The following is a 23592-nucleotide window of genomic DNA, read 5'->3' on the forward strand; positions in this document are numbered from 1 at the left end:
GCTACACTAGCACCTCCAGGCCCCGCCTGTACCTGCTCTGAGCAGGCAAGTCAGGCCTGGTTGCACGCACTGACGACCCCCTGGATGAGGGGCGACGCTGCCTCACACTTAAAGCCCATTGGGGCTGCCCAGATCCCTTGGCCCCAGCTGGACTCGAGTTACTCCCTTCCCTGCTGCTCTGTGCAGGATTTTGTGCCCAGGCTCATGTGGGTTCCTTGTGCCCTTTGCCCCCTGGTTTTGGAGCCCAGGCTGTGCTTCCTAGCCCTGCCTCCTGGCCTGAGCTGCCCCAGCCCCTCTCCCCATGGGGCTGGTGGCCCCAGTCATCCCCAGGACCAGCCCAGGATAGAAATGGCATTTTCTCTTGGCCGGCTACAGCTGTTTTTGTTGTCTCTGTTCTCGGCACTTCCTCTGAGGATGGCAGGGCCGGTAACCAGACTCTGCTGGACCCCCTGCTTACTTGCCCTCTCCACCACTCACCCCTCTTCCCCTGTCTCTTTGATCCTCTTGCTGTGCTGATCCACCTCCCTGCCTCCCCACGTCCCCAGGACAGAATGACTGAGAACATGAAGGAGTGCTTGGCGCAGACCAAGGCTGCCGTGGGGGACATGGTGACGGTGGTGAAGACAGAGGTCTGCTCGCCCCTCCAAGACCAGGAGTATGGCCAGCCCTGGTGAGGCCCCTATGTGGGGACAGGGGAGGGAAAATGGCACCACTGGGTTAGGTTGGTTGGGGACCCTCAGGAGAGCTCACACTTCCAGCTCACCTTCCTTAACCCTGCTCCATGCAGCCCCTGGGGCCAGAGATGAGCACAGACTCTAGAAAAACCTAAGCAGTGACCCAAGTCAGCCTGGGCCCAGGTCTCAGGGCTCCTGCATTTCCTTAGTGCTCAGCGGGTTGGCTGAGGCTTCTCCATCACTGGCCTTGCCCTCTCTAATGACTTTTTTTTTTTTTTTTTTTTGCTATCTTTACCGGCCCCTGCCCTGGCCAGCTCTAGGAGACTGGACCCATCAGCCATGGATGTTGAGCCCAAGAAATTGAAGGGGAAGCGTGACCTCATCATGCCCAAAAGCTTTCAGCAAGTGGACTTCTGGTGTAAGTGGAGCTTGAGGCTCTGGGTTGCTCCTCACGCCCCCTCCCCTATCTCCTTGTTAGTGAATTTGCAGCAATAATACTAACGATAGGCACTCACCTATATGTGTCAGGCACAGGTCCAGGCCTCAGTTAATCCTCATCGTCAACCACTGAGGGGCTATTACTGGCCCCATTTACAGGTGAGGAGACTGAAGCGTGGTGAGGATTAGGGACCATGCTTTAGGTCCTACCACCCACAGCTGCACAATTGCAATTCCAACCCCGACCCATCTGACTTTCTTCTGCTTTTTCAAACTTGAGACAAAAGGAGCTACCGGCTTCCTTGACATTGGCAGGTGTGCCCTTGAGCCCCCAGGGAGGGTAATGGGTTATGGGTACTGATGACCCAGGGGCCTACAGTTGGCTGGGATGGGGCCAGAGCTGGGACCCTCAAGTGGCATGCAGTAGGCTTCCCATCTGCCCCCCACCCCCCTCCATGGACAGCAACTGAAGCCCTCCCTCCTCTTTCCATCCCTTCAGTCTGTGAGTCCTGCCAGGAGTACTTCGTGGACGAGTGCCCAAACCATGGCCCCCCGGTGTTTGTGTCTGACACGCCAGTGCCTATGGGCATCCCAAACCGGGCAGCCCTCACCATCCCACAAGGCATGGAGGTGGTAAAGGAAGCCAGTGGCGAGAACGACGTGCGGTGCATCAACGAGGTCATCCCCAAGGGCCACATCTTCGGCCCATATGAGGGGCAGATCTCCACCCAGGACAAGTCAGCTGGCTTCTTCTCGTGGCTGGTGAGCGTCCCTGGGCTGTTCCCTGGGAGAGGGTGTCAGGGACACAGAGGGGAACCAGCAGGGGGAGCCATACCGTGGCCCATCCTGGCCCAAGTGCTTTTTGCCATCACTCCCAGACACGTGGAGGGTGGTTCTTGCTGTCCCATTGTCCAGGCTGAGTGTCTGCAACCTTTGGTGGGCAAAGGCCATGCTAAGTAAGTATCTTACCTAGTAAGAGTTGAATCAGTAATGGCTCTCCAAGGAAGACACAGACAGACGGGCAGAACTGGGGACAGTTTTCCCACAAGTTCTCATCTGTGCTTGCCATTTCAGTGGCATTCACGACGTGTGCAGTCATCCCTTCCTCCTGAGTGGGCAGCTGGGAGCTGGGAGCTGGGAGCTGTGGGGGTACAGACCATGACCAATCCATTTAAAAAGCAGCAATGCCAGGTACTAGGCCAGGTGCTAGAGGTAATGCCTTTATAAGACAGACCTAGTCCCTGTCCTCAGGTAGCAAAGCATATGGCCTGGTGAGGAAGATAGGCAGGGGAAGACATGTGAAAACTGCTGCTGGGAGGGGATCTCCAAGACGCTCTGGGAACATCCTGCAGAGGGAAACGGCCATGTCCATATTGCCTGGGGATTTGGGTGCTAGAACCCAAGTCCATAATCTCAGCCAGCTTTGCTGCTTACTATCTGATATGACCTTGGACAAGGCCTGCAACCTCTCTGTGTCTGTTTTGTAACATGAAGGTAGTAATAGTTCTTTGTGGCGATCAAACGAGTCAGCCCTGTAAAGCTCTTAGAATCATGCTTGCACTTAGCAAGTACACAGTGAATATCAGCTAATATGATTATCCTCTTGATTATTATTAGTAGCCTAATTGAGGGATTCAGGGAAGGTTTGCTTTAACTTAAGACTTCAATGAATGAGTAGCAGTTAATTTTGAAAACCAAAACCAAACCAGCTGCCGGCAAGTCAGTTCTGACTCCTGGCCATCCCATGTGTTGCCATGTAGAACTGTGCTCCATAAGGTTTTCAAGGGCTGTGATCTTTCTGAAGTAGATTGCCAGGCCTTTCTTCCAAGGCACCTCTGGATGGATTCAAACCATCAACCTTTCGGTTAGTAGCCAAGCACTTAACCATTTGTACCACCAGGGACTCCTGTAGTCTTGGGAGAGGGATGGAAAAATGCTCCACGCAGACAGAACAGCAGGCCATTCAGAGGGACTCGGTGAAGTCCAGTGTGGTGGCAGCAGTGAGCGTGAGAGGCAAGTAGCAGAGGACCAGCTGGAGAGTGAGGAAGGGGGAGATCGCGTACGTGACCTGGCACATTTATGTTCTGAAAGGGTCACATTGGCTGCAGCCTAGAGGACTGATGGGAGAATGCATTCGTCAAGAGTGGATGCCCACACCCCACAGCCCAGTTAGAGGGCTATGCTAAGTTCTCTGGGGGCCCTGGTGGTGCGTGTGTAAAGCGCTTGGCTGCTAACTGAAAGGTCAGAGGTTCAAACCCACCAGCTGTTCTGCATGAGAAAGGTGTGGCAGTCTGCTTCCATAAAGATTTACAGCTTTGGAAACCCTGTGAGGCAGTTCTACTCTGTCTTACGGGGTTGCTATGACTTGGAATCAACTCGACAGCCGCAGGACTTTTTTAGTAGTTCTCTAAGTCAGCAGTGGTGGAGGTTGGGGCTAGGGTGGGGGCTGAGGAAATGGAGACAAGTGAACTGGTTTGTGAACTATTTCAGAAATGAAAAAGGTCTGACTTGAAAATAGACTAAGTCAGGGATTGGGAAGTATCCAGGACAACTCCTACAGTTTCTGCCACCCAACAGGTCAGTAACAGTGCCTTTCTCTGAGTAACGGGGATGTTGGAAGGGGACCGGATTGAGGGATACATGGTGATTTGGGACTTGCTGTGTTTGGAGTGACATCAAGATGTCCAGGTGGTGAACACAGGTAGGCAGTTGAAGACATGGGTTTGGAGCCTGGAGAGGAGGCTCACGTTTTGAGTCACTTGTGCACAGGTGGTCAGTTGGGCCATGGGTATGGAGGGGAGCATCTAGGGAGAGTGGGCCTAGGTCTGAGCTTTTAGGAACTTCAACATTTAATGGTCTGGATGGAAGGGTGCTCCTGTAAAACAGACAGAGCAAGAGAGGCCAGAGAGGTAGGAGGAGACCCAGGAGAGTACGGTGTTGTGGAAGCAAAGAGAGAAGAGAGGTTCCAGAGAGCTGATGGTATCTGCCTTTGCTTTTGAAGCCAAGCAAGAGAAGTTCTAAAAACATCCATTGGCTTTAGTGCCAGGGAGGTCATTGGTGACTTTAGCAAGAGCTGTTACTATATAACAGTAGTTCTCAACTAGGGGTAAGCTTGCTCCCCAGGGGACATTTGGCAGTGTCTGGAGACATTCTGAAGGCACTCTGGTGGTGCTAGGGTAAGGCATTTGGTTGCTAACCCAAGTTGGCAATTTAAACCCAAAGTGGCTCCATAGAAGAAAGATGAGGCAGTCTGCTTCCATAAAGATTCACAGCCTTGGAAACCCTGTGCAGGTTGCTGTGGGTCGGAATCCACTCAATGGCAGTGAGTTGTTTGTTGGGAGACATCTTGATTGTCACACCTTGAAGGAGGGGATGCTAATGGCATCTAGAAGGTAGAGGCCAGGAAGGTTGCTAAACAACCTGTAATACTCAGGATAGCCCCCCTCCCCTGAAGCATTATCCGGCTCAAATGTCAATAGTTCTAAGGTAAGAAGCCCTGAAGAAGAGCCAGAGGATGGAAACTTGATCAGAATGAGAGATGGAGATAGTCACATCTCAAAGTTTGGCTGAGGAAGATGGGGGCTCAAGAGAGTTTGTTAATCCTCAAAGTGAGATTTGATAATCCTTAAAAAGATGTTGGCGCTGAGCTAATGGCAGCTAATGGCAGTGGGATCATTTGGAGAAGGATAGTGGTAATGGTGACACACTATGAGAACCTAATCAGTGTCACTGAATTGTTGGCAAATGTTTTGTTATATATATTTTTTATTGCAATACAAAAAATAAAGACACCGAGAAGCATTCCATTGAAGAAATGGTTGGATATGGAGTAGAGAAAGCTGTGGTCAGTCCGTTTCTGTGTTTCCCGAGAAGGTTCAGATAGAGATACGGGACATGGAAAGGAAATGAGTTAACATATCTTCTGTCACTGCAGATGCTGAGGATAGAAGAGGTTGAAGGTAGGTTGGTGTACATGGTAGGCATGGTAGCCAAATCATTGTCCCCAAAGATGTCCACATGGTAATCCCTGCAAATTGTGACTATGTTACCTTATATGGCAGATAAGGGAGCTCTGGTGGTGTAGTGCCTAAGGTATTTGACTGCTTACTGGAAGGCTGGTGGTTCAAACCCACCAGCCACTGCTCGGAAGGAAGATTGGGCAGTCTACTTTCATGGTGATACTGCCTCGGAAACCCAAGGAGGGGTTGCTATGAGTTAAATCGACTTGATGGCAGTGAGGTGTTTTTTTTTTTTTTATGGCAGATATGATCAAGTCAAAGATCTTGTAGTCTAGATTATCTGAAGCGTATCCTAGATTATCTGAATGGACCCAGTGTTATCAACAAGGTCCTTATGATAGGGAGGCAGGAAGGTCAGAGTCAGAGAGATTGGAAGATGCTACCATGCTGGCCTGAAGATGGGGGATGGGGCCACAAGCCTAGGAATGCAGATTGCCTCTAGTAGGTAGAAAAGGTAAGGAAACAGATTAGCTCCTAATAGTCTCCAGAAAGAACGCCACCTTGCCAACCCTTTGATTTTAGGACTCCTCATCTCCAGAGCTATAAGATAATATATTTATGTTGTTTTAAGCACTAAGTCTGTGGTAATTGTTATAGCAGCAGTAAGAAACAATAGGAAATAGGCTAATGAGTTTGGGGAACTAACTAAAATGTACAGAGGTGGAGGGAGGTGACCTGAGATTGAGGAGAGCAAAGAAGGCAGGTGGGGTGAGTTGAGTTTGAGGTGCCTGTGAGATGCCCAGGCTCTCCAGAGGTGTGTTATATGGGTCTGTAGCCCAGAGGGAAAAAAAATAAGCCAACCCATTGCTATCGAGTTGAATCCAACTCATGGGACCTCGTGTGTTACAGAGTAGAACTGCTCCACCGGATTTTCATGGCTGTCATCTCTGTGGAAGCAGATTGCCAGGCCTTTCTTCTGTAGTGCTCCTGGGTAGGTTTGAACCACCAACCTTTAGATGAGTAGTTGAGCGCCACCCAGGGACTGTGCAAATGCCTGGGTATAAGGGAAAATTGTTCTTAGGTGCCATCAAGTTGCTTCCAGCCCGAGTCCTGCGCTATCCTCACACTCCTTGCTATGTTTGTGCTTATTGTTGCAGCCACCGTTTCAATCCATCTTGTTGGGGGTCTTCCTCTTTCCTGCTGACCCTTTACTTTACTGAGCATGATATCCTTCTCTAGGAGTCAGTCCCTTCTGATACCGTGACCAAAGTACGTGGGACAAAATCTCACCATCCTTGCTTCTAAGCAGCATTCTGGCCGTACTTTTCCAAGACAGATTTATTCGTTTTTCTGGCAGTCCACAGAATATTCAGTATTCTTCATCAACACCTAATTCAAAGGCATCAGTCCTTCTTCGGTGTTCCTTATTCATTGTCCGGTGTTTGCATGCATATGAGGCGATTGAAAGTAGCATGGCCTGGGTCAGGCACACCTTAGTCCTCAAGGTGACATATATGTATATGCAGTTGTAACCCTGGGAGGGGATGAGATGGTCTCTATAGAATATGTTTGAAGAGGAAAGAAGAGACCTTTCGCTGAGGAATGTGGATTGAAGTCATGAGCAGAGGGGATGAGCTGATGCAAGGAGCCTGTGAAGAAGTAGAGATGTAGGAAAAGCAGGAATGTGTTGCCAAAGACGAGTAAGAAGTGAGGAGGAGGAGGGATGGTCATGGGGTCAGTGTTGCAGCAGAACAAGATGCCTGAGGACTGAAAGCCCCCATTGGCTTGGGTAACATGGAAGTCTTGGGTCCTAGGCTAGAGCAGTTTCATTGCAGAAGCCAGATTGCTGTCGCATGAGATGTGAGGGGGGTTAAGGAAGAGAGCTAGCGAGTGTAGATGGTTTGTATTGAAAATCTGGGTGCTTTGCAGCAATTATCCTCTGCCAGCTTAATCCTAGGCATCTTCTGTGTACATCTCATCCCTCCTTGCAACAGTCCCACAGGGGGTTATTGCTGCCTCTCTTATTTAGGTAAGAAAGCACAGGGCCAAAGAGATGAAGTAATGGGCCAACTCCCATAGTTGGTACATGGTAGAACTTGGGTTCCCTCAAAGACAGGGCTTCTCCATGAGGCCAAGGAACGCAAAGGAGTTCCTTGATGGGGACTCCAAGTTGACTAAGGAGGTGGAGCAGTTAATAGTTAATAGCCGGGCTGAGCCACATACGGTTACATGTTCAAATTCAATCCAACCACACAGACACAGAGCAACTCTCAAGCACTAGGCCCTGGGCAGGGAGGTGTGAGAGTCATATAAAGGCAGGGGGCTTGCTCCCTGTTCTCATGGAGTCCAGCTTCAAGGAACAGGGGCCATAGTGGATAGCAGGAGAGGAGGCACATCCCCAACCATGTCATACAAAGAAAGGCATGTGTTGCTGGTGACTGCAGAAGGCTGTGGGGGCTACAAAGGGAGGTTGATTGCAACCGAGCAGAGTGGACATGGGTGTTGAAGGATGAGTAGAAGTTCAACAGAGGAGTCTATTGATAACATCTCAGCCCACATGTAAATCACAGGAACCAAAGCTAGTCCCATGCTAAGACTATTAGCATTCCCCCTAGCAGAGTCTACGCTTTGGGACAGTCCAGCAAGGAAGCTTGGAGTGTCTAAAGAAGATGGACTCCCCCAGGTTTGCCGCCTGGCCTGCATCTGTGGTTGGGAGGAAAGGAAGTGCCCAGAGTGTGTGAGTTTGCATCCTGGTCATCGACTAGCACCTTCCAATCAAGGGTAACTGGGTGTAACCCACAGTTCCGATGGTGGGGCTGGAGACCAGGGGTGTTACTCCCTTGGAAGTTCCTTCCTAGGGTATCGAGAGCCTGGAAGAAAGTGTTCCCCGGCAATGGGGCCAGAGCACAGGGTGGTGGAGCTGGGCATGTGGATTGGTGTAGGTAGGGAAGGATCGGAGGTCGGAGGACCATGGGAAGGCTTTGATCTTCATGGTCCCGAGATGAGAGAGGCATGAAAGGGCTGAAGAAGAGAACATGCTCCAGATAGCTCAAGAAAGCAGGGGCTTTGTGTGTGTGTGTGTGGGGGAGTGTTTGGGCCTCAGTTGGGGAAGAAACTCCTGCCTGCTCAGATGGTGTGTTAGCTGAATGTTGGGAGAGGGGAGGAAAGCTGGGCTGGACCACAGCACTGAGTCTGGACCAGGATGCAGAAGCTCCCCATCCTAAACAAATTGCATTCATTTGTCAGACCCTGGCCCCAAGCCATACTTAGTATTGTCTAATGCCTCTGCGGGCCTTCAAAAACTCTGACCCTCCTCCAGGAAAACACCTTCTGTTTGACAACTCCTAAATAAGTAAATAGATATGCTTTACTCTGGTAGAAGTGAGGACAGTGGTGGTGATAAGCATAAAAAGAAAAACAAAACAACAGTTACTGTGAGTTGACTCTGACTCATGGCGACCCCATGTGTCAGGGCAGAAGCGTGAGTACCATCTCACAGTTGAAAACATAGGTTTCCAGTGGCTGATTTTTTTAAGAACTAGATTACCAGGCCTTTCTTTTGGGGAGCATCTGGGTGGGCTCCATCCTCCAACCCTTTGGTTAGTGGGTTAACCATTTGTACCACCCAGCGACTCCAATGATAAGCACAGCTGTATTTATTGAGCACCTACTACATAACCAGAGCTGCACTCAGTGCTCTACAGCATAATCTCACTTAATCCTAACAACACCCCTTTGAAGCAGGTTTTGTTCCATCCATAGCACAGCTAAGGAGACTGAGGCCTGGAGAGGTTGAATCATTCTGCACAAAGCTAAACAGCTAGAGAGTAGCTGGGGTTCAAACCCATACTGTCTGACTGCAGATGCCACTTTTTCTCTCTGCCCCTTGCTTGGTCCTTGGTCTAGCCCCCTTACCTCTAATGCTTGTTCCTACCTTCTTGGCTTGACTGACTGTTCTCTGCCACTTCCCAGCCCAGCCCAAGTTCCCTCTCTCCTCCCTTAACCCCACCGTTGATGCATGGAAAGCTGATTGTTCTTTCAGACTGGGGACCTGTATGATGCAGGGTCATGGCCTGGGTTTCCATGGACCAAACGGTCATTTCCATTTTGAATCCCTCCTTCATGGCCTGACTTCCTTGGCAGGAGTTTTACATTCACAGCTGGCTGTTTAAAAAAGCAGTGTTCCTTCCTATCTTCTCACCTCATTGGAAATTATGAACTCCATCAATCATGGCCGAGGTCACCTGGGCTGTCTTCAGGCACTGCAGGCCAGGGACAGTGCCGTGGGCATGATGGTACTTGGGGGACTATGCAGCTGCCTGGTTTGGTAAAAAGGTAGAAGAAAGAGGAGGCCAGCACAGTGTTTCTTTTTAGGTTTTCACATATACCCAGTCTTGTTCTGGAAAGGATTTAGGGCAGCCTAGTAGGATACACTTGACTGCTAACCAGAAGGCTGGATCTACTTCAGTAGTGATACTGCCTTAGAAACCCAAGAAGGGGTCGCTATGAGTTGGGTCAGACTCAATGGCACATAACAACAACAACACCACAAGCAGGATACATAGGAGCTCTGGTAGCATAGTGTCTAAGGCACTTGACTGCTAACCAGAAGGCTGGTGGTTCAAACCCACCGGCCACTCCTCTGAAGGAAGGTTGGGGAATCCACTTCCGTAGTGATACCACTTCAGAAACCCAGGGAGCGGTCGCTATGAGTCGGATCTGACTCGACGGCACATAACAACAACAGTAGGATACATAAAATATAACATGATAGTCTATTAAAACTGAGAGAGGGGAAAGAAAGAAAAACAAGGGTAGAGACCTTAATTGGAGCCAGGAATGAGACTAGAAATGAATACCATGATGGCCTATATATGCTATAGAGGGTCTAAATGTGAGAAAAGGGGAGCCTGACCAGCTACTAAGGCCTTTGGGTGGTGCAGACAGTTTGTACTCCACTACTAACTAAAAGGTTGGTGGTTTGATCCACCCAGCACTGCCATGGAAGAAAGGCCTGGCAATCCCTTCCATAATGATTATAGCCAAGAAAAGTCTATGGAGCAGTTCTACTTTGTGATACATGTCAAAATAGACTCAACAGCAATGGGAACCAGCTCCTAGTATATTCTGTCCATAATATGAAAAGTACCAAGTAGTATAGGAGAATCTTGATCAAAAGGCGGAACATGTAAACAGAATTTCACACTCTCATGGAATCTACACTTTCTGGAGCCACTGAGGCTGGATGAACTCCTGAAACTATTGCCCTCAGATAATCTTTAAACCTTAAACTAAAAATATCCCTCGAAGACTTCTTAAAATCAAGTAGTGGTTTATCTTAACTAGTAAGAATGTCTGCCTTGAGCACTATGCTCTTTTAAGACCTATCTGTATGCAATCAAACTGATAGCAGCAACTGGAAAGAGGAGACAGGAAATTAGGGGACAGTGCCTAAGGCATGTGACTGCTAACCAGAAGGCTGGTGGTTCAAACCCACCAGCCACTCCTCGGAAGGAAGGTTGGGCAATCTACTTCTGTAGTGATACTGCCTCGGAAACCCAAGGAGGGGTCACTATAAGTCAGATCCAACTCGATGGCAGTGAGTTTGGTTTTTTTGGTTTATATACATAAGCACCAGGTAGCTCTGGTGAAGGTCAGCCGTCTGTGACTGAGACTAGACAGGCGATTTCTTGGGGAGCCTTACAAAGAGGACATTGTGTGTCCACCCCTGTCAGTCATCCTGCTCGCCTGCCAGACTCCTACTGTTCTGGGGAGAAGCAGATGAGAAGCTGCTCAGTGTTTTCCAGTTCAGCTCCCAGCGTAAAATTGGGAGTTATTTTAAAATCTGAAATTGGATATGCAAAAGCGTGCGGCACACCCTGCAGAATAGAATCTGAGAAATCCCAAGTATCCGGGATAGACGGAAGTGCAGGCAGACAGTTTCAGTGCCATGAGGTTCGGGCAGGAGGAGGCAGGTCTTATCCAGCTGGGGAGGAGCACAGGGAAGGGAGGAACACTGGCCTGTGCAGGAGGGTTTTAGCGGCTAACTGAGAGGTTGTTGGCTCGAGTCCACCCAGGGGTGTCTCAGAAGAAAGGAGCATTTGAAACAGGTTTTGTGTGTGTGTGAGTGTGTGCCTTTCATGATTTTTCTTTGTATTTTTTATCTTTCATTTTGAAAATTCCAAAATTTGGAGCAAAGTTGTAAGAATAATATACTGAACACCCACACACCCTGCATCTAGATTCACCTGTTGCTAGCACTTTGACATTTGCTTTATCTCTATATAAGGTGCTCTGGTGGTATAGTGATTAAAGCATTTGGCTGCTAACCAAAAAGGTCTGTAGTTCAAACCCACCAGCTGCTCTGCAGGAGAAAGATGAGGCAGTCTGCTTCATCTTAAAGATTTACAGCCTGGGAAAGTTCTGCTCTCTGGGTTGCTGTGAGTGGGAATCAACTCAATGGCAGTGGATTTGGTTTTCCCAGTTTTATCTCTGTATACATACTGACATACACACATACATCCTTTTCTGTACATCCTTTTCTGTTTTTTTTTTTTTTTTTTGCAGACATCATTACATCTCACCTCTAAATACCTCAACCTCTACCTCTTAATAATGAGGCGCTCTCCTCTACCAGGGTCAGCAAACTTTTTCTTAAAAGGCCACCTGGTAAATATTTTAGATTTTGTGGGCCAACTACTCAACTCTTACAGTTTTACGGTGAGAGTAGCCATAGACAATACATAAATGAATGAGTGTGCTGTGTTCCAATAAAACTTTATTTATGAGCACTTGAATTTGAATGCCATGTAATTTCCAAGTGTCATTTTTTCCAATCATTAAAGAATGTCAAACCCTTTCTTATCTCATGGGCTGTATAAAAACAAATTGGGGGTTGGTGGGTTGGACTGGATTTGACTTGCTGGCAATAGTTTTCTGACTCCCATCCTATATAATCACATGTAAATTATTTGACTCAGGAAAGTTAGCATAGACACAGTGCTCTATAATCTGTATTCCATATTCAGATTCCCCTAGTTTCCCTGAATAATGTCATTTATAGTTTTTTCCCCTTCCTGGAAGGAAGGTTGGGCAATCTACTTCCATAGTGATACCTCCTTGGAAACCCAAGGAGGGGTCGCTATGAGTCGGATCCGACTCGACGGCAGTGAGTTTGGTTTGATCTTTTTTTGGACCCACTCATGCATCACACACTGGATTTAGTTTCAAATCTCTTTCCTCTCCTTCGTTCTAGAACATTCCCTCACTTAGTATTTGTCTCTCATGATACTGACATTTGTGAAGAATCCAGGGCATTTGTTTGTAGAATGTTCTGCAGTTTAAATTTGTCTGGTTGTTTCCTCATGATAGGTTCAGATTATGCAGGGTTGGCATAAGGTTGTGTCTTTTTCCCTGTATGGTATCAGAAGGTGTGTGATCATCAGTGTCTTGTGACTGGTAATGTTGGGTTGGTTAAGGTGTTATCCAAGAAATTTCTCCACATCTGATGATTCAATAATTTTAGCAACTATTAATGATTCTTGCATGTGGCAATTATTATTTGTGGTTTAAAATGTTTTTTCTGTTTCTTCCATTCCTTCTTATTTTTTATGTGGCATTTTGTTAAAATAAAAAAGCCTCTTTCAGCATCTGATCTCCCTTTTAAAATTGTTTTATTATCACTATGAACTCATGAGATTTTTATTTTCAGTCCAGTCCTGGCATTATTCATTTTGATATTTAAATTGCCCTAGATTTGCCACTGGAGCCCCTTCAGCCTGGCCACTTGCCCTATTGACATGTCATCGTCATTATCTGAGCACTTCCTTACTTTCTGGCACAAAGAGATGTTGGTGGCTCACTTGTACTTTTCATTCCCTAGCTCTGAATCAGCCATCTCTCCTGGGAGCTCTGATTCTTTGTATTAGAAATGGTGTTGAGAAACCAAGATCTCTGGGCACTAGATATGTGCATTGCTGCTGGGGTGTCATTGCTTCCAGGCCTGAACTGGGTTTGAAGGATGAGCTGAATGGCCTGGGGCATCGGGAACTGAGAGGACACGGCGTCACAGGCTCTGGCACAGCATGTCCAAAGGCCCAGGGGCACATGTGGTAGTGAGGTGGCTGGGAGTAGGGTACAGTAGGGGTGCCGGGGAGTGTGTTACAGGGAGAAGTGGAAGGTGATGCTACAAAAGCAAGTATTTTTCTCAAGTTCTAAGATGCTGTAGACCATAAAACGATTCAGCATCCCCTTTTTTCAGGAGTAAAAGTGCGTACCTCAAAAAAAAAAAAAACCATCAAACTCACTGCCGTTGAGGCAATTCGACTCATAGTGACACCTCCTTGGGTTTCCAAGGTGGTATCCCTACAGAAGTAGATTGCCCAATCTTCCTTTTGAGGAATGGCTGGTGGGTTTGAACCACCAGCCTTCTGGTTAGCAGTCAAATGCCACCAGCACCTCAATTATATTAAAAAAAAAAAAAAAACTCACTGCCATCAATTCTGACTATAGACACCCTCATTGGGTTTCCAAGGCTGTAAATCTTTACAGAAGTAGATAGCCCCATCTTTCTTCTGTGGAGCAGCTAGTGGGTTTGAACTGCTGACCTTCTGGTTAGCAGCCAAATGCCTTATCCACTACACCACCAGAGCTCCTTCAAAGTCCTCTCGGTATCAGATTGATTGGGCTCAGGTTGATTAGGTGTTTAATAAATGCTGGTGGTTTGGCTGTTGAATCACAAACCAAATCAGAGATTGCTTCCAAATATGATATGCTATCAAGCCAATTCTGGCTGGACATGAGACTAATTCTCAAAATCTCTTCTATAGGAATGAAAGTAGAATGCTAGAAACGTGTCTGCTTGTACACCAGTGTTCACTGCAGCAGTATTCACAGTAGACAAAAGGTGTCAATAACTGACAGGTCCATCTGCAGATGAATGGATGAAGGAAATGTGGTGTAGGCCAGTCCCCAGATTATAGACAAATTCTGTTCCTAAATGTCTTTAGATCAAATTTGTACATAAATTGGAATAGTTAGATATAGTTTGTATTTAATGTCAGTCAAATATTTGTCTTAGTATAGAGTATATAGTGTACCTCCCTATGCCTAAAAACAATAAATAAACACTTCTATATACACTAAAACATCTTTAACCTAAAAATACAGTGATAATAACGCTTGGTGTATGTCTCAAAGTCATGTCCATTTGTTGTTACAAACCACTGTATGTACCTCAAATGTTTAATAGGCTTTATGGGGTTGGTTCATGACTATGGGTTGTATGTAGCTCAGACATTGGTAACCTGGGGACTACCTGTACATACAATGAAATATTACTCAACCACAAAGATAAATGAAGTCCTGATACGTGCTATATGACATGCATGAACCTTAATAACATGCTGAGTGAAATAAATCAGTCATAAAAGGACAAATGTTGTATGATCCCACTTATGTCAACTATCTAGGATAGGCAGAGGTATAGAGGCCAAAGTTCATTAGTGGTTACCAGGAGCAGATGGGGAAGAGGGAAAGTGGAATTATTGCTGAGTTTCTGTTAAAGGTGATAGAAAATTGGGAAATTGACAGTGATGATGGTTGCACAGGTTAATGAACATAATTCAATCAAAAAATTCACTGACATTGAGTCAGTTCAACTCCTAGCAACCGCTCCTTGGATTTCCGAGACAGTATCTCTCTGGAAGTAGATTGCCCAACCTTCCTTCCAATTGTATACATAAAAACATGTTGAAATGGCAAATATTGTTATATATATATTGACTACAATTTAAAAAGAACTGTTCTGAACTCATCCAATATTTCATCAATTTTTAGTTCTTACTTGAGTGTAGTTTTGCCCTGTGGACACCTGGGTCCAAGGAGCCCTGGTGGTGCAGTGGTTAAGCTCTTGACTCCTAACTGAAAGGTCACAGTTTGAACCCACCAGTTGCTCCGCAGGAGAAAGTATGACAGTCTGTTTCCATAAAGATTACAGCCTTGGAAACCCTATGCAGTATTTCTGCTCTGTCCTGTGTGGTCACTATGAGTTGGAATACATCCACTTGATGATGACAGTGGTTTTTTTCATTTTTAATTTTTTTTTGCATTTGGGCCCAAAGATAAGTATTCTCTGGATGTTTTGTGCTTACAATGAACCAGCTCCTGACCTGACCTCCTCTGTGTATCCTTCTGATGTTGTGTTTCACATGTCATGTTCAGATGATTTTTAATGTTTGTGGGGTCCCACCATTATATGTTAATGTTACTTAAAAAGGTATAAACATAAAACTAGATAAACATATATTTCTTATACTCACAGTTCTTAAATAGCTATAAAACCAAAATAAATGTACAAATAAAAAAATGAACAGAACTATAGAAAATAGCACAGTTCAAATTAATAATCAGTTTACTTTGAAGGATGATGTTAGTTTACGGAAATGAAATTGCTGTTTGTGGGCAGTAGTGGTTTGGTGGTAGAATTCTCGCCTTCCATGATAGAGATCTGGGTTCAGTTTCTGCCAATGCCCCTCACGTGCGGCCACACCCATCTGTCAGCCGAGGCTTGCGTGGTGCCATGATGCTCAACAGGTTTCAGTGGAGATTCCAGACTAAGACAGACTAGGAAGAAAGGCCTGGTGATCTCGTTCCAAAAATCAACCGACAACATCCTATGGATTACAGTGGCCTAATCCTGAACTGATCACGGGGATGGCTCAGGACTGGGAAACGTTTAGTTTCTGAAGCCTGAGGGCTCCAAAAGTTGGGTTGACCAGATGGTAACTAAACAGCACCACATTGCCATTTCTGAGGCAAATGTGATAGATGCTTTGGCCTTTGTATGCCATGGGATGTCTTTATTTTCCTACTATTCATCTCTCTCTAGGAACACTGGGAAATCTTGTTAGTGCAACTGTCTTGCTGTCCTTTGACCTTTTCTTTGCATAGTACATCATGTACATAGAAGTGTCCCTCTGTTATTTGTTCATTATCTCATGGCAGTAGCAATAATTGGTGTTGTATCAATCACCTGTTACTATGCAGCAAGCAATCTCAAAATTCAGTGGCTCAGAACAGAGATAGACACTTATTTCCGTAGGGGCCAGACAGTGAATATTTTCTGCTTTGTTGCTATTACTCAGTGTTGCTATTGAAGAGAGAAAGCAGCTAGAGGTGTGGGGGGTCAATCACCTTTCTTTCTGGATATTGAAATTTGAGTTTCACATGACTTTTACTTCAGAAAGTATTCTTCTTCTGATTTATTTTCAACCCTTTAAAAATGTTAAAAACCCATTTTTAGGCTGATGGCCTTGTGAAAGCAGGTGGTGGGCCTGCATTTAGCCTGCAGGCCACAGTTGGCTGAACCCTGGCTTAGACACCAGTCAACTGTTCTCATTCATAGGAACTCTGGTGGTGCAGTGGTAAAGTTCTCCAGTGCTAACCAGCAGTGGTGCTTGGAACCCACCCAGCCATCCTGTGAGAAAAGACCTGGTGATCTGCTTCCTTAAAGATTCCAAAAACCAAATCAAACCCCTGCCATTGAGTCGATTGTGACTCATAGCGAGCGACCCTTTGGGAGAGTAGAACTGCCCCATAGGATTTTCTAGGCCAAAAAGAGTACAACCTAGAAAACCCTGTGGGGCAGTTCTGCTCTGTCCCGTGGGGAGTGGAAACCACACTGTCGCACACAACAACATTTTCCTTCCTGTATCGACCGGTGACTGCAGTTCATCATTTATGTATGTTTCAAGTGTGGTCAATATATATGTTCTCTTTGCCCTAGAGGGTCGCTGTGAGTTGGAATCAACTCGACGGTGCTCAACCACAAACAGTAACAGAACATTGTCCATTTCAATGTTTTCTACATATACAATTCAGTAACATTGATCATGCTGATCTTGTTCAACCGTCACCACTACCTGCTTCCAATTTCTTCATCACTCTTAACAATTCAGTGCTCCTTAAACAATGAATCTGTCTTCCCCCCTCCCACCCACCCCAGGTGACATCCCCCGCCCCCATGAACATTGGTCTCTATACGTTTGCCTGGTCTATATATTTCAAGTGATCAAACATTCATTTATTCTTACGGATCTGTAGATTGAATGCCACTCGGCTAACTTAGGCTGGGCTTGGCTGGGCCACTTTGCCTCTGGCTGGTTGGGCCCAGGTCTGCTCCATGTGTCTGTGCTGGGTCCCAGGCAGCAGGAGACAGCTTCCTGGTGAAGCTGTTTTTGCGATGATGGCAGAAGCCCCAGGGGGCAAGCCCTACCGCCCCAACACATTCCAGCCTTTGTTTGCATCATGTTTATAAGCAGCCCACTGGCCGGACAAGTCACATGTCTCTGCCCAAAGTCAAGGAGTCCAGCGCAGAGATGCTTGGCAGAGGGTGATAGGGAGTGGGAGAACTGGGCCAGGAATTCACCCCTACCAGAGGCACCAGCTCGGTCATCCCACAGTTCTCTTGTGGATGCAGAAATCTCATGGTGATTTCCTTCTATTGATTTTTTAAGTGAAAACATTAAATTAAAAATACTTAAGAGTTTCCAGATCTTGAGAATATGTCCAAAGACCCTGGTTTGAGAAACACTAATTTCTGGTAAACCTCTTGGCTTTGACAAGAGGGGATTTTGAGTTTCTTGCTGTTTGAAAATTCCATGAGGAGAGAAGTCTTGTCTGATCTATAGCCCCTGAGCCTCGATCAGCACCCCTTCTCATGAGTCCTCAGCCAGTGCAAGTTAGGGCTACTGTGGAGTTGATTCCAAGTCATGGGACCCCATGTGTTTCAGAGTAGAACTGTGCTCCGTAGAGTTTCCAGTGGCTGGTTTTTTTCAAGGAGCCTCTGGGTGGACTTGAACATGGTAAGCATTTGTACCACCCAGGGCCTTCTCTAGTTAGGGTTGGTGGGCAATAATAACAACAATACTGTAAAAATCTAAACTTACTGCCTTGGAGTCAATTGTGACTCATAGCGACCTCCATTGGGTTTCCGAGGCTGTAAATCTTTATGGAAGCCAACTGCCACATCTTTCTTCCGTGGAGCAACTGGTGGGTTCAAACCACTGACATTTTGGTTAACAGCCAAATGCCTTAACTGCTGCACCACCAGAGCTCCTTAATAATGATACTATAGTTGCCAGGTATTGGGTACTAAGCGATCTGTATGTGTTAACTCTTCATACTCTCATAATAAAATAACTCGGTGGTTATTATTATCCCATTTCATACACTGGGAAACTGGGACTTAGGGGCCAGGTTACTTGTCCAAAGCTACACAGCTAATTGTGGAGCTAGGATTTCAAACTAAAGCTCAAGCTGGTAATCACCAAACCCCCTATGTGACTATCTAAGTGGCCACATGACATCCCTTTGGTCATCTTCCCACTCACACTTAAAACTCCTGTGTTTTTAGGGACTACTTTTCAAGCATATGGTATAAGGTTGTTTCCTTTTTCATGTTTGGTTGCTGCTGATGAATATTTGGCAGCTTTTTTTTTTTTTCAAATCTGTTCTTTTGTTTTTTTTTTCTGATTGTGTCTTGGTTTCACTGGTTAGTAGAGAAGGGCCGCCCGGGATGATGTGCAGATCGTTTTCACGTCAACTCTATTAGAAAGTGCTTCCCTCTGCCATGTTAGTATGCAAGACCCTTCAAAACCGCAGCATGATATTTGAACCTTGTTTCTATCTCATTTCTCTCCAACCACAGGACCATTCCAATTTGCATTTTGCTGCCCTCATTGCTGGGCAGAAGTTCCTGGGTTTCTCTCCAACCTCTACCTCAAGACCTTTATTTAAGGGAAAACTAAGAGATAGAATCCAGGCCAATCTCTCTGACTGCTGCTCTTCAAGTTCCTGTCCAAGGGCTCATTCCATGGGCTTCAAAATTTTCTTTGCATCACCTGCAGCCAAGTAATGAATGCATCACCATTCATTACCAAGAAGAGTAAGGTCATGGTGGCTGAGGAAGGGGGTGGTGGTCCTGATTGTGATTCAGCAGGCTGGGTACCCTGCATTCACACACACACACACACACACACACACATGGAGACTTGTGATGGGAAGATCTGTCCTAGTTGGTTATGGCCTGGCTCTGGACTCAGACATTCCTGAGTTCCGGTCCTGGCTCTACCACTTGCCAGAAGTATATCTTTTGGCAAGTAGATTGTTCTCTGAGCTTGTTTTCTCATCATAAAATGGGGATGCATAATAATGAGATGTACCACCAGGAGTTGCTGTTAATATGAATCGCTGGTATGTGTCTGGTGATAAGCAGATCGCAGCTGGCTTTACTGTCTCCATCTATCTCCACATGAGGTTCAGGAAAGTCTGGGGGTGGGCAGTGGGGCAAAGTCAAAGTATACAAAACTGGATGTAGAATTTGCAATTGCACGTAAACGTGCCTCATTTACCAGGTGTCCAGGGCCTTTGTGAAATTTGATAACAGGCAGTTTTAGAACAATACATAAAGGAAGTACTAAGACCCTTACCAGTTACATTAAGGAGGATGGATTAGAGCAGTTCTGAGCTTGAGTCACCTGGGATGTTATGCTAAGGCACTGATACTTATAAAGTGGTGTACACATTTTATTATTATTATTATTTTAATTTTTATTGTGATTTGGGTGAAAGTTTGCAGAGCAAATTCTCTTTCCATACAGCAGCTCACACACACTTTGTCTCATGTCATTGACTGTAATCTCCCACAATGCAGCTGCTTCTCTCCCACTTCCTCCCCAGAGTTACCTCTTCCTTGTGTCCTTCCCTTCATGCACTTCCGCCCCCCTGAGCTGTCTCCCTGATCATGCACAGCCCATTCTCCCATGATTGATCACTCCAAGGAGTGTATCTGCCTAATGTAAATGTTCAGCTCATATACCTGTCTTTTGTTTGGCTGGAAGCCACAGGAGTAGGTTCATTTCCAGACCTGAAGGGAAGCTAGGGGCCATAGTCTCAGGGGTTCCACCAGGCTCTATCAGACCAGCAAATCTGGTCCCTTTTTTTTTTTTTTTTCAATATGATTTTTGAGTTTTGTTCCATACCACTCTCCCACTCCATCCAGGATCTCCTTCATAGATCTCCCTCTGAGTGGTTGACAGTGGTAGCTGGGCACCATCTAGTTCTTCTGGTCTCATAGTCGTATAGGCTGAGGATCGCATGGTGTACCAGTTGCTTGGACTAATTGTTTCCATGAATCGTTGGTTTTCTTCATTCTTCTTTGCTCTGGATGAGGAGAGAACCATCGTTGCATCTAGCTGGCCACTTGCAAGCTTTTAAGATCCTAGTCGTTACTCACCAAAGTAGAATATGGAGTAATGTTTTTGAGTAGTATGTTAAGCCAGTTGAGCTTGGTGTCCCCTGGGATGATGGTCCTGAGCCCACAGGTCCAACTGCTCGCTCTCTCTGGGTAGTTGGCTGTGGCTTAGAAGTGACTACAACCTTGTCCTTTCCCAGCTTTACTATATACCTGGGAATTCTTACAGAAACATACTTGTAGAAACATTATCTGCCAACCTTATACATGGTCATGGGCACACTCCCCCTTGCATGTTGTTGTTATGTGCTGTCGAGTCAGACCTGACTCATAGCGACCCCTCCTTAGGTTTCTGAGGCAGTATCACTGTGGAAGTAGATTATCTCATCTTCCTTCCAAGGAGTGGCCGGTAGGTTTGAACTGCCAGCCTTCTGATTAGCAGTCAAGTGCCTTAGGCACTATGCTATCAGAGCTCCCCCCCCGCCACCTTGCATAGACATACCTAATAGTTCAGCCTGTCCACCCATCTATCCACCCATAGATCTATGTTTGCCTTCACTGACAACACAGTACTGTATGTGCAAAAGGGTTCATCTTTGTTGTTTGTACCTCCCATGCACCTCTCTATGTCTTCCTCTTCCTCATGCTACCGTGTTGATTGCTCACATTTAGTACATTGCCTTTCTCTTCACCAAATCAGTCCTTGTCTCAACCTATCTAACAATGTTTCCTCCCCTCCCCTCCCACCCCTGGTAACCAACAAAGAAAATTTCCTTCCATATACAAATCTTTCCTTGACTTTTTATGATAACAGACTAATACAGTATTTGTCCTTCTGTAATTGACTTATTTCACTCAGCACAATGTCCTCCAAGTTCATCCATGTTATGCAGCGTTTTGCAGATTCTACATTATTCTTTAGGGTTGCATAGTATTCCATTGTGTGTGTATATACTATAGTTTGGTTATCCATTCTTCTGTTGATGGGCACCCAGGTTGGGTACCCATCTTTTTGCTATGGTGGATAGTGCTGTGATGAACATAGGTGTGCATATATCTGTTCTTGTCCTGGCTCTCACGTCTTTAAGATATGTACCTAGTAATGAGATTGCTGAATCAAATGGTATTTCTAATTCCAACTTTTTAAGGAATTGCCATACTGCTTTCCACAGTGGTTGTATCATTTGACAGTCTCACCAGCAGTGTATGAGAGTCCCAATCTCTCCACATCCTCACCAGCATTTTTTATTTTCTGTCTTGTTGAACTTTGCTACTAGTGGTGCACAAGTTTTAGGGGGACCCCCTGAAGCCCACTCATGAACATCAGCTGGGACCAAGATAATCTCAGAAGCCCCCTTTCGGTTTAAATGTTCTTCACTCCATGCTGCTGATAGCAACAGAGGCCGGAGTTCAAGTTTAAGTTTAGTCTCACTCCTTTATCTCTTGGAGTTTCTTTTTGCTCCCCAGGAAAGTGACTAGAGAATGAAGGTGATGCCGCCTCCTCGTGCGGCTCTCGGGAAGAGTGCATCAAGTGTGGAATAGCTCTTTGTCACCTGCAAATGGCTTCATAAGTCATTCTAGGTTTTTGAAAATCCAATCTCTACATCTTCCTATTATGGCCTCATTTGGAGGATCCCAACAGTGAATCCTCAATTGCAGTAGACTTGTAGTTGCAAAGCAAAGTATTCCTTCCTATGAACATGCCAGTTTCTATACAGCAAGTGTGCTCAAACCAGAGGCAAAGTTGGAAGTTCAGAGAGGGCTTCAGGACATTCTTGGGTGGTTGATTCTGATGGAGTCATCAGGGGGACTTGAGGGTTGTGGGTGACATCCTTCACTTGCAGAGTGGTGAAGAGCATGGGCAGGGTCAACAGTGAGACTCTAGCTTCCCCATTTATTTCCTCTGTGGCCTTGGGTAAGTTACCTGACAACTCTGAACCTCAGTTACCTCACTTGCCAAATGGGCATGATAATACTAGCCGCTTCAAAGAATCCTTGTGAGATTTAGTAAGATAGTGTGTGAGGGACAGGGAAGGGCAATCAGAAAATGATAATGTAAGGTGATTAGTATTATGAAGAAGCACAAGGTTTTATGAGACTCTGGGAGGTGGGCACTGACTGGACAATAGCTGGGGAGGCTGCCCAGAAGGGGGCAAGCCTGAACTGTGTGTGTCTTCTTTTCATCTTTATGACATCTGTACAATGGAGCGAGAACTAACCTTGCAGAACTGTCGTAATGACTGATGAGACTTTCAAAACAAAAGCAAGATACTCTCATATTAGAAATATAAGCAAACACATCTCTCCTATTCTCTTTCTGCCCCTCTTGATGGCAGTGAGTTTTGTTTTTTTGATAGAAGTCACCAGAGTTGAGAGTTAGATATGTATTCCAGACTGCATATGCTCATGTAAACGTATCCATGGTGGTGTGGTGGTGAATGTGCTGGTGGTGGTAGTAGAATGAGGGGTGGAGATGTGCCAATTTCCATGGTGTAAATACTCTCCATAGGGCTGATTTCCAACTACCAGTGTGAAGCCACTGATTGTGAAGGTGGGAAGAGATAAGCAGTAGCCACCAATAAATAGTATTTCCATTGTGTTGATGCAGTTGTTACTGTTAGGTGCTGTCAAGTCAGTTCCTACTCATAGCAGCCCTACATACAACAGAACGAACCACTGCCCGGTTCTGCACCATTCTCACAATCATGCTGTATTTGAGCCCATTGTTACAGCCACTGTGTTGACCCATCTTGTTCATGGTCTTCCTCTTTTTTGCTGACTCTCTACTAAGCATGACATCCTTCTCTAGGGACTGGTCCCTTCTGATCAACATGTCCAAAGTACGTAGAACTAAGTCTTGCCACCCTTCTGAGGAGCATTCTGACTGTACGTCTTCCAAGAGAGATTTGTTCATTCTTCTGACAGCCCAAGGCATATTAAATATTCTTCACCAACACCATAATTCAAAGGCATCCATTCTTTTTCAGTCTTCCTTATTCATTGTCCAGCTTCCTCATGCATATGAAGTGATTGAAAATACTATGACTTTGGTCAGGCACACCCTAGTCCTCAAGGTGACATCTTTGCTTTTTAACACTTTACAGAGGTCTTTTGCAGTGGATTTGCCCAATGCAATGTGTTATTTGATTTCTTGACTGCTGCTCCAATGGGTGTTGATTGTGGATCCAGTTGGTACATAAATAATGGTAAGAGCCTAGGTGATAGCAAAAGGTAGTAAAATAATTAGGGGAAATGATGAATTTTGAGT

The 23592-nt window shown here is 45.8% G+C and overlaps 1 protein-coding gene across 1 annotated transcript in view; it reads left to right on the plus strand.

Annotated features, from left to right (window-relative positions):
* Positions 1–551: 551 nt before the first annotated feature.
* The window catches only part of PRDM11 (PR/SET domain 11), a 50203-nt gene continuing 27162 nt past the window's right edge, over positions 552–23592 (plus strand). Inside the window, exons 1-3 of the mRNA XM_007946524.2 lie at positions 552–670; positions 989–1092; positions 1612–1874. Coding sequence (XP_007944715.2) covers positions 552–670; positions 989–1092; positions 1612–1874 — 486 coding nt within the window. The remainder of the gene's footprint in view (positions 671–988; positions 1093–1611; positions 1875–23592) is intronic.

The sequence above is a fragment of the Orycteropus afer genome, unplaced genomic scaffold (genome assembly GCF_000298275.1).
Source record: "Orycteropus afer afer isolate SDZICR_OR568_19922 unplaced genomic scaffold, OryAfe1.0 scaffold00165, whole genome shotgun sequence".
In the NCBI taxonomy this organism is placed as follows: Eukaryota; Metazoa; Chordata; class Mammalia; order Tubulidentata; family Orycteropodidae; genus Orycteropus; species Orycteropus afer.